The sequence below is a fragment of the Apostichopus japonicus genome, chromosome 20 (assembly GCF_037975245.1).
Source record: "Apostichopus japonicus isolate 1M-3 chromosome 20, ASM3797524v1, whole genome shotgun sequence".
NCBI lineage: Eukaryota > Metazoa > Echinodermata > Holothuroidea > Aspidochirotida > Stichopodidae > Apostichopus > Apostichopus japonicus.
In genome coordinates, this window is record NC_092580.1 from 13,407,939 (window position 1) to 13,419,842 (window position 11,904).

Sequence of the window (11,904 nt, forward strand, 5' to 3'; positions counted from 1 at the left end):
TTTCCAACTCATTACGATTTTCATTTATATATATATATATATATATATATATATATATATATATATATATATATATATATATATTCTTGCTTCAACTAGTAAATTCTGTGGACGGTCATGTATACAGTGGGTTAGTTGGATTACATAAAGGTATACCATCTCTGCGTATGAAGGCTACCTTTAAGACCGGATATTGAATCACGATACATACAGTATAAGTAACTTGTGCTGCTTGGAATTAACTTCCAGCAGAATAAAGAAACAAAACAGAAAGATCGTGAAGTATACTTACATTATTGATTCATATCATCCTATAGGGCACATAAGTCCATACAAACTATATATAGTCCAATGCAAATAATAATATCTTATCACACTAGCGAGGCCACTAGTTTTGAACCGTTATATAGTCCAGCGTAGTAGTAACTACTTGAAATAAGCGTCCAGACTTTGACATTATTACCCGCCAACGGTTTCACTGAGTGACCTCCTCGGAAAACCAAACTATAGTCATTGGTTCCGGATGTTTGCAGGCGACTATAGTGGGAGTTTATTTCTTTGAATTTGTTTGGTCCTTATCACTTTAGTCAGAGTTGCCTCGTATACTTCCTTCCTCACGTCATTGTACTAAATATTGTTCGAAATGTACAGTGATGCCTAAGCTCTTTCACAACATGGTATAGTTATAGGCTATATAACTGACCTGGCTAAATGACCCAAAAGCCTAAAATGAAAGATAAAGTCCTTGTTGACTTGATATATATATATATATATATATATATATATATATATCAGGGAAGTATTGTATACAGGGCCGGATTTAGACATGTGGAGGCCCGTGGGCAACCTTCAATGGTGGAGGCCCCCCCCTCCAGTGATCGCCGTCCTGGGGGAGGTGTGTAAGGGGAGGGGTATTGGATTTTTTCCAATAATTAAGGGTTCTTGTATGCGAAATGGTGCAGTATTTTGCGATTTCTGAAGTAAATTTTGTGATTTCTGAAGAGTTTTCATTACGGTATATATGTAGGCCTATTTGCCTGCAAAATTTTCAGTACAAGTAAAAAGGTTGCTACAACCTCTCTCACTCTCAGTACGAACGAGCAATCATGATCAATCATATAAACATGGATATAATACTTACAGTACGTATATTTACAGACCAGGCAGTTTTCGAGACTTGACCCTTGCAAAATCTTGGATCAATTTGTCGAAGTCAGTCTCTCTGAGAATGTCATATTCAATACTCATCAAGGTCAGATGACTGAGCCTATCATGACCCATTGCAGTACGGAGTCTGTTCTTAATGAACTTCAGTTTACTGAACGAACGTTCTCCAGAACAGTTTGTGACCATGAGCACCAAGTACATCCGTAGCATTATCTCGACATTTGGAAATGTATCCGCAACGTGTTTGTCCATCAACAGTTTATAAAGGAACTATTCTCTCCCCATCTTATCATCTTCAGGAAAATGAGTAAAGAAGGCTGCAAACTGCACAAGTTCAACACCAAGTGATTGATCTAGATCATCCTTGTACTCAGAAACTAATTTTGCTGCAGCTGCTTCGATTTCATTACAGTCCAGTGAGAAGACAGTTGTTTCATCATTGCACATGAAAAGAATCAATTAGCAATACCTGTCTGAAACCTAGCGGGAGGTGATGACAGGCGCACTGTCAGGGTGTACTGAAATGTTTCAACCAAAACCATTAACCTAGTTCTAAAGAAAATAGTCGTTGAGATTGATGACTTTGGATATTAGGCCAATCATGTTTGTCTGCCGACGTGTGATTTGCAATAACGGGAAAACAACCACTTAGCTGTTTCTACCATTCACAAAGAGATACAATTAAAATTGAATATGACTTCAAGCGTATGCATGGCGTAAGCCGCGCGCAATATGATTTTGATTGATGATATTTGTCAGCCTACGTTTAATTTTTTTCTTCAAATTTCCCTTTATATATATATTTTTTCATGAAGTATGTGGAGGCCCCTTGTTGTGGAGGCCCGTGGGCAGCTGCCCACGTTGCCCATTGCTAAATCCGGCCCTGATTGTGTAGCCGTCCCGTACATGATGTAGATGTCCCGAATGACACATTCAGTGTCTCGGTGATTTTGAACACGGCTTTCTGACAAATGTTCGGAGAAAAAAAAATGTGAATATGATGATACGGTGAATATGATGATACTATGACGGTGGACGGTGAAGGGGGGATAGTAGTAGTAGTAAGTTGAGTCTCGTCTATCCGACATGCTCAGTGATTAACCTCCGCCACGTATCACGATCTTGTGCAAGGTGTATAGGTCCTTTGCTAAATATACATTGTTATGCATTGTTATTAGGGATACCCCTTATCATGTAGGTGTGTGAAGGGCGAATGTAACACACCCATGCATGTTTACAGGACCTGCGATAAAGAGCTGTTTAGATCACCACGCCACTATATGTAACTGTGGACTAAAACTTAACAGTGTTATCGATATATCTACACATAAAGAAGACCACAATGGAAGTCCGTGCACAACTGCAGGCAAAATACTTGTCACCTTAACAATGTAAGTAACGACGATAAACAATCAGTTTCTCATCTCTTTCTTACTGAAACGTTACTAAGGTGCCGTATAAAGATATGTTAAGATCTTTATCTGCAATTTTGCTGCAAATCAACATTTTGCTATAAAAAAAAATTGGAATGATGAAACGAGCGTCATGTAACCATTTTGTTGCAAAATGTTGAAATGATGACATTTTGATGTTATAAATCGTAATCCGATTCGTCATTTTGTCGTAAACTGTTAAATCGATGACATATATCATTCGATCATATATAGGCGATCGATTGATCAAGTTGCTGCAAATTGTTAAATAGATGATAGATGATTGATAAATAACCGTGTTGTCATTTTGCAGTGAACTGATAAGTTTCCTACTAACCGGATTCAAGGATTTAGGACAACTTATTACACACTTGCGATATTCTAAAGAAAGTATTCGTGACCTGCTGATATCGAGGTGCATATATAAGCTAGTATTTGTGTTCTATATAAATATATCAACCGCGCGGCGCGGATGGAAAGACTGACTGTCAATTAGGAACATATCAAATGATATTTTTTGGCTAGAATAGGATACGGATAACTAGTGGGCGCCAGGGTTACTACCAACCGAGCTAGCCTGCCCTTATAGTTGGTGGCGATCCTATGGCAAGCCGTTTTAACATTTACCTCTCTATTCTACTTAAGTAGAATTAATTCCACTTAAGTAGAATACAATTAAGCTTAAGTGAAATGAATTGCACTTAAGTAGAATACAATTAAGCTTAAGTAAAATGAATTGCACTTAAGTAGAATTGCATTTTACTTAAGTTTAATTGTATTCCACTTAAGTAAAATTACCACTTTCTTTTAAGCTTAAGTTAAATTCAATTTCACTTAAGCTTAATTGTATTCTACTTAAGTAAAATACAATTCTACTTAAGTAAAATTTAATTTAGCTTAAGTAAAAGTGTCATTCTTTTTCACTTAAGCTAAATGCATTTTACTTAAGTAAAATTGTAGTTTACTTAAGTAGAATACAATTAGGCTTAAGTGAAATTGAATTTAACTTAAGCTAAATTGTATTCTACTTAAGTAGAATTGTATTTTACTTAAGTAGAATACAATTGCATTTTACTTAAGTAAAATTCAATTCTACTTAAGTAAAATACAATTTAGCTTAAGTGGAATTGAAGGATATGGCAAGCCGTTATAATTTTTACCTCGTGCGGAGAAGTGGTTGGTCTGGGGGCAATGTTTACATGCATGGTACCATGCCTTGTGATACTTCTACTACTAGTACCACTGATTGGTGGTATGTCGTGTTGTAGTCGTTCCCTTGCCCTCAAAGTGCTTTTCCAACTGCATCAGCAACAATTTGCAACGATTTATTGTCTGGCTGCATTTACCAAATGTCTAACGTTCAGACTCAGTGATAAACATAGCTTTGCTTCATTTGCTAAGTATGGTGTTATGTTCGTATATACACAACGAAAGCTGGATAAGTATCGCAGAATGGGGGAATGTCCGCAAATGGTTACGTAACTAGTACGTCTTGAACGTAACTCTATAGGTCTCGCATCACAATTAATTGTTCCATTGACTTACACACTAAACTCATCACTTCCAAGACCTGCCAAAGCATAGATAGAAGTTTTTATCTGGTATATCCTACCCACCACATGATAACTGTGACTTTGGCCTATCATGGCACTTGCAAACTTCCATATCATGACCGTTTAGATTATGAGCTAGAAGAGGAACAAGTTTATCACACTGAACCCTTCCATATGCTCGTTCGGAGTAATATCAACATTTAACCAAAGATTTTTAAAATGGTTTATATCACCTTCTTTCCTCCCTATTTTCACACCATCTGTACTTAAAATTATGCTCTTTCATATAAGGCAGAAAAAACGATGACAGTAAATGATAACATGCTTAAGGAAGCTTTACGTTAGGTACTTTTACCTCTTTTCTGACAATGGTAAACCTATTGAGCGGATGAACACGTGGTGAGGTACCTAAAATAGTATACAGAGTCGGACTTCGCGGCAAGTACAGTGACGCAATGAGTAGCATACACTGATTGACCAATCACATTTTACTTAAGCTAAATTGCATTTTACTTAAGTGAAATAGATTGACCAATCACATTTCACTTAAGCGTAATTCTATTTCACTTAAGTAAAATGCAATTTAGCTTAAGTGAAATTGAAAAGCCATTTTGCTTAAGTAGAATAGCATTTTACTTAAGTAGAATTGAATTTTACTTAAGCAGAATTGCATTTTACTTAAGTAGAATTGAATTTTACTTAAGCAGAATTGTATTTTACTTAAGTAGAATTGTATTTTACTTAAGTAAAGTACGATGTAGACAAAAACCGTTTGAACTTAAGCTAATATGAATTCCACTTTAGTGGAATACAATTAAGCTTAAGTAAAATGCAATTCTACTTAAGTGCAATTCATTTCACTTAAGCTTAATTGTATTCTACTTAAGTGGAATTAATTCTACTTAAGTAGAATAGAGAGGTAAATGTTAAAACGGCTTGCCATACGATCCCTGTGTAGCCAATACTTTGCTGGTAGCGCCAGCCAGAATCCACAGCATCTTGCACTCTGTGTGACCAGGAATCAAGCAATGTATCTACATTTCAGGCGGATGTACACTACCGTATGAGCTTGGTATATGGTTCCCTGAAGGCTGGAAAGGGTGGCGTTGTACAATGTCATTAATGTGATTCACCTTTCCTATTATTTTCAGATATAATGGCTATGAAAATTACTCTTGCGTCTTCTCTGGTTTCTAGCCTGCTACCATTTGGAATTCTTCTTTCAATTCTTTTAATCTACAACATCTCCTTCGTGAAGAACGAAAACCCGGCTCAGCCCTCTTTTCGGGCTATCCGAAATGGATTTCAAGACATTTTAAACGCCGATCCCGAGGAAGGAAAAAAAGAGGGCGCTACGGAAAGCAAAATCCAACAACAGGGTGCGGTTTCTTTCTATTGATCCTCAAATGATACCTGATGTGTTCACGGATGACGACAGTAAGGGATGGGGGTGGGGGTATATATAATGAGGATGTATCTTAATTCTCCACAATATTTCTGTAAGACAGCGCAACATTCTTTCCCCTTCCCTAAACCTTTCTTCACCCAATCTCGGCACAAACCACATACTGTTCGTATAACGTATAAGGTTTTTTAAAAAGATCATCCGAAAAATGATGAAAATTAGTGCAGGTACTAGTATCGATCCCTTGACGTCAACATTGATGGGCGGGGGGGGCGGGTGGGAGTGGGGAGGGGGCGTCAGCGTCAGTTGTATGTCCCCGGACTTCCAGACAAAGCTATGGTAACCTAAGGCTAGGCTAACTTAATTCTGATATACCTAAACTATAAGCGTGCCCTAATATGCAAAGTAATTGTTTGGAATAGTAACGGCCTGCTGTGTTTGTGATTGCGTTTGCGGTCAGGTACAGTATCTTCTGATATGCAATACAACTGGACGCGGAACGAAGAGTTGACTTGGCCCGGTGCGTTGTTGTCTAATTGGTTTTGTCTTCTGTATGTAATGTCGTCTATTTTCATCTGAGTTGAATAAATCGTCCGCAAACAGTCCATGATTGTACCTAAAGTGGATGAACTGACTAGTTACAGCCGTTTATTATTCGTTCCTTGCAGATAACTGTATCTTAAACAGAAAGTTCATGCCCAATGGGAGCATGCCATTGATACTACTCCTCAGTATCCCTGGTTCTGGTAACACGTGGGTCAGGTATTTACTCGAGAGAGCGTCAGGCATTTACACCGGAAGTATCTACCATGGCGTAGGCACGGGTGACGATGGTAAGTTTTTAAAATCTCCTCTTCATTTCACTGTTATTTGATTTTACATTTTGGGACACATTCTTTGGGGCCTTAATTTGTGTGGCCCAGTATTTTTGGGACCACATTTTCTGGGGGGGGGTGCAGTTTTTGGGGGCATATATATATTTGAGCTACTTTGTTTGGGCCAAATATTTTTGGACCATTTAGGTGCACAATTTTATCGGGCCCAAGATAATGGGACAGGGGCAAAAGTTTTAAATTTGCAATAACTCTACCACCTTAGATCAGATTGTATCCAAAATTTGGCATACAGTTGTTTATTAATAGCTGGTACAGGTGGTGAAAAATATGATGATATTGGGTGATGATATGCAAGACATTGATATTCTAGTAAGCAAGGAACCATAGTGCCCGGTGTGCTCTGGTTGATTTCGGAGGCAAGAGGAAAACATATGCCGGGAAACAGTTCATATACATAGTGTATATAACCATCGCGAATAAATTAATTATTTCCCTCAATTGTTTGTGAAATGGAGAACCGGGATACCAAATTATGAGATTTTTTTATGTTGGGAAATGCACCAAATATACAGGATAAACGAAGTCATAAAAGTTGAATGTTTTTTTTTCTACTCAGACTTGTCTTGCTTTTCTGACGCGCTCACCGATTGGTGGGCTGTGCATGTGCTCAACTCAATTAGTCCAAATCACTTTCATTGATCAGCCTTTTGGCATTTAAAAGCTCATTTCCACAAAGAAGCGGTGTAGAAATAAATAAAACACGTGACATCTGCTTCACGGATGGATGGTCTGTATCAGACTACATTATATAATTATAAATGTTATGCTTAGTTATCCTTTCAAACAATATTAATCATAATAGTCTTTTCTTAATTTTTTCAAACCTCAGATAACGCCATCTTTCGAGCGAGTGAAGTTTGTTCAAAGACGACACTAGTTGTTAAAGCCCACTCGCCCAATGTGAAGCAATGTGATATCGACGGAGCAATCATGCTTGTACGGAATCCTTATGGTGCCATTTTAGCGGAATTCAATAGACAGATCAGTGATAAGACTAGCAACGCACCTATATCCGCTTTTAAAAGCGAAGGTAAGTTGAAAACGCTTTTCTTTTTCTTTACTGTTTTTAAAAGTTAAGAAGGAAATTTGAAGCTTAAAATATGTTCATTTTGCAGATTGTTACAATTTGCCATAAGCCTGGATCACCGTTTAGTTTCATTTTAACTTTTGTTCGTTATTATTTCCACAATAATCCAAGTAAGTCTTTTCATAAGCAGGAATAACGAATTAGCCCCAATTAAATATGCGTGGATTACTCACCGAAGCAACGTGTGAGCCATGAATAACAAGACACTATATTTTACGTGAACAATGCATTAATTCGTCCAGGGGGTATGGGTAAGGGGGTAGGGGGAACGCGCCCCACTTTTTCCCAGTCTGTACATGGTATTTTTAAAATGGCATCCCATATCTTTTTGTAGCACGGTTAACAATAAACAATCTCAATAAATAAAAAATCAATGTTGCAGTTCATTCTGCCAGCATATTATTCTATACTACACCTGGTCCGTCAGTTTAATCCTGGTATGTTGCAACATTTCAAACGTCCCAGACCCGATGACTTGGATTTAACCGTGGTTGCTATAGACATTTTGCTCAAAGATATGAACACAGGAAGAACTTTTTTGGAAAGTTATAAATTATGGATGGACAGAAGTACAGATGTGCACCATAACAGTATTGTTAGCATACTAACACATCACATTATATTTAAGTGATATGGCCGGTGTGTATCGGATTAAAGCATAACGGTTGGTGGTTGTGGAATGAGAAAGTGCCACTCTGATGTTGTGCCCCCCCAACCAACTTTTGGGAAGCTTCCTACCCCCTGGATTCGTCCCTTAACCTCATCAATAATCATTATCCAAAAAGATCAAGTCTACCTTGGACAATACTTCATTTTTTATTTTTTATGGGAAAGCTTTTTTTTCTTCAAAACTGCGGTTAACGTTTACCAAAAAAATGTTAAGATGGTTTGATCTTACAAAAGATTTGTTCCGTTTTTCTTTCTCTTAGCATGGAAAAACTTTACAATAAGGGCATCGTCGAGATGGTCAAAGCAAATAGGAACACATCTCAAGATAATTCCCCATCGAATGATACTGTACTACGAACACTTAGTGCAAGATACGAACTTTGAACTTCACCGGATGTTAGAATTTTTGAAAGTGACTCCTGACGAAAACAGAATACGGTGTTTACTTGAAAACGCAACCGGGAGTTTTAAAAGAAAACACAGAAACGGTGACTTTAATCCTTACTCATCGGAGATGAATGTTACCATCGACAGTGAGATATTAAAGTTAAGAAAGATCATGAAAGAATATGGCTATATTTTACCACCGTACGAATCTTATATGACTTTAAAGTAGCCGTTTGCGGTCACAGATGCATGGTTGCACGTACATTTCTAATTTACATATTAATTTACATATTTACATATTAATTTACATATTTACATATTAATTTACATATTTACATATTAATTTAAATATGTACAATCTGAGCGACAAAGCAGTGTGACAACCTTATAGCGTATTTTATGTGATAATGATACTACGCTGGGTTTCGAAACTATTCAACGGAATTGTTGCTTTTGTAAATTGTTGCTTGTAAATAATGTGGTTATACAGGGGCGATGTCCTAACCGTGTCACGAGTTATGGTTATGATTGCATGCATGCTGGGCAGAGGCATATATAAGCATATTACCCTTACAGATATGTCAACTTTGGCCGACGTTACTGTGTTGGTCGCAAAGCATATTAAGTTCTCTAATAAGACAATATGCTTTCAGAACGACCGTAGATAAATGGCGGTTGGTGACCGTATGTAATTGGTTTTTGGAGACTGTAGGTAATTGGTGTTTCGTGACCGTATAAATTTCTCTGTGGTTTATACTAGATGACTTTCGCTTTGGTAGCAGTTTGTGAATGTATTCTACAGTCAGGGATGTGCCCACGCTGGGCGGCACTGGGCGGCCCCGCCCAGCACTAAAAAATACCGGCCAGAACTGTCTTAAAAATCGTGAATCCTGCCCAGCACTATTTTCATCTAAAATCCCGACATTCCTAACAATATATTCAACATAAATTGGGCCTAGCCTATGCCAAAATCATACAGACTAATAATGCATCAGTTACGCATGCGAGAAACATTACTTACGGCTCTCAATCGGTCCCTTGTAAAATCTCTTTGAAACAAACTAATAACTTTTACCAGGTAGGCTACGTAATATATTTCACACAAAAAAAATTAAAATTGTTACCAACACTAGTACTTGTGTATGTGCTTGAAAAGCTACACAAGTGCCAGCATTTTGCATCTGAGCACCTTCAAAAACCGAAAAATTTCTCAAAGGCGAGGGGGACCCCCTCCCCCTTAGACCCCTCCCCCAGGACGGCGTTCAGCATACCCGGCACTCAGGAAATCCTGGGCACATCCCTGTACAGTGTATAAACAATATCATGTAACACATTTCATTTATAACAATTATGAAACAAGGCTCCGTCTTGAACTCTGTACCCGACTGTCTTATCATACAATGGGAGACCTTGCTTGACCAAGAGCTCATAGTTCGAGGAGATTAAAATGTTGATACACATTTTGTAGATCTCCGCTTAGTCGGCAAATTATCTCTAAAAACACAGGTCAAAAGTCACATACGTTACTATAGGTTTCTGATTTATCACAATTAATCATAACAGACCAGATCATTTACCAACATAGCTGGTTCTTGTCATCAGATCAAAGGTATCTCGCTAGTATTATAGTGTTATGAAAACGGTTCAATATGACTCAATGGAGTAGAAACTCTTTTCAGGGGCGTATCCAGGGGGGGCGCAACAGGCGCGCGCCCCCCCTATTGGCCGTCACCAAAAAAAAAAAAAGTTTAGCAAAAAAAAAAAAAAAAAAAAAAAAATTGATGACGACCTTTATGTGAGATGTCGGTGATCGCTCAACCCCCCCCCCCCCCTCCCGTATGCTTTATTTTTTGTTTGCCAAAAAAAGGTTCTGGCGAAGTTCGGCGGCATAATACTGTAGTTTTAGAAACATAGATGGTAATTGTGTTTGTATTATCACTATAAACACTAAATGACATGCCAGCCATACTAAATTGTGCATTTTGTGTCCATATTTACTGGAAATGTTGCTTATTATTAAGGTCGAAAAATGGATCACATATGGCCATGGGCGGCGATCCTGGGTGGAGGGGGGATATATCACCCCATGAAAATGGGTGGAGGGGATGTAATGCACCATACCCCCCCCCCCCCACCAAATGCCAGGTATAAGAATATTTTCATGCCTACATTTATGCATCTTCGTTAATGTACGGCTCTTTTTTAGCTTCATTTCTCGCCTACCATAAACGCAGTACGATCTTTTCAAATAAAGCGTCTTTATAAAGCAAATATAGTTGACTGTAGGCTTCATTGGCCCTATAACAACAAAATGTATTATTGCGCCCACGGTATTGATATAGTACATATATGCACCCTCATAGTATTCATATAGGCCCTATAGTAGGCCTACACATGTACATGTTCCCTCGAACAGCTGAGAATCTCATGTAACCAGGGTAATGCTTAATACACGTTTCACCTGGATGCCCTAGCAATCGGTACCTAGGAATGTAACTATGTGTAATTGTGTATTGCATGTGTATAGGCCTATAATAGCCTGCATGAGGCCATTTTCTTCATCGAATAATATAAAAGAGCTCTCGAACATTCTAACGTTGCGCCTGAAACAAGATTGACAGGGGCAATTTTCCCAAAATAACACCCGAAATTAAAAAAAAGTATTTTGGATACTGATTATGAGATATTTCGGACATGACATCCCTATTTTAAAGTTGGGTATATGCCGCTTGGAAACCTCGGGAAGTGCCGTTTCCGGCCATCTAGAGGGTTTGTTAATCCCAAAATTTTCTTGTACGCTTCGCGCCAACCCATGGTGGCGCTACGCTTAGATAGTCAACAAGGTCATATCCCCCCCCGCCACTCGGAAGTACGGATCACCGCCCATGCATATGGCACCATTTTGCATTTCAGCCCTTCTTTGAAAGCAAAAATTGTACACCCCCTCCCCTTAGACCCATCCCCCAGGACGGCGATCATTCATGCCTGGCGCCCCCCCTATTGGAAAATCCTGGATACGCCCCTGCTTTTCAAAATAAAATTTAAAAAAACGGTGGGGTATTGATTGGGGGTGGTCTTCATCTGGAGAATCAGTGTTGTAAATGCAAAAGTTGGACCATAGAAGAATACATTTGAAAGTCTCGATTATGTTTTGTCCCTGTTTCTCTTATTTAGACTGTACGAATGTTACTGATTTAAGGAATGAAATGTTCAATTTTCACGTCAAAATTTCGACTTTCTGACGACAGTTTGAGACAGTTTTTTAAACGGTAAATAAAACCGACAATTTTACTTTTCTTGCGTGATT

The 11,904-nt window shown here is 38.2% G+C and overlaps 2 protein-coding genes across 3 annotated transcripts in view; one reads left to right on the plus strand and one right to left on the minus strand.

The window, feature by feature from the left end:
* Positions 1-535, minus strand: part of LOC139961334 (SCO-spondin-like) — a 31,407-nt gene extending 30,872 nt beyond the window's left edge. The window contains exon 1 of the mRNA XM_071960470.1: positions 293-535. Coding sequence (XP_071816571.1) covers positions 293-294 — 2 coding nt within the window. The 5' untranslated portion in view covers positions 295-535. The remainder of the gene's footprint in view (positions 1-292) is intronic.
* The window catches only part of LOC139962046 (sialate:O-sulfotransferase 1-like), a 53,902-nt gene extending 43,627 nt beyond the window's left edge, over positions 1-10,275 (plus strand). Inside the window, exons 1-5 of one of the 2 annotated variants that reach the window (XM_071961888.1) lie at positions 2,336-2,558; positions 5,305-5,532; positions 6,227-6,391; positions 7,284-7,484; positions 8,471-10,275. In XM_071961888.1, coding sequence (XP_071817989.1) covers positions 5,310-5,532; positions 6,227-6,391; positions 7,284-7,484; positions 8,471-8,826 — 945 coding nt within the window. In that variant the 5' untranslated portion in view covers positions 2,336-2,558; positions 5,305-5,309 and the 3' untranslated portion in view covers positions 8,827-10,275. Of the gene's footprint in view, positions 1-2,335; positions 2,559-5,304; positions 5,533-6,226; positions 6,392-7,283; positions 7,485-8,470 lie in introns of those variants that run through there. The other variant, XM_071961887.1, reaches the window with a different exon arrangement.
* The last annotated feature ends 1,629 nt before the right edge of the window (positions 10,276-11,904 follow it).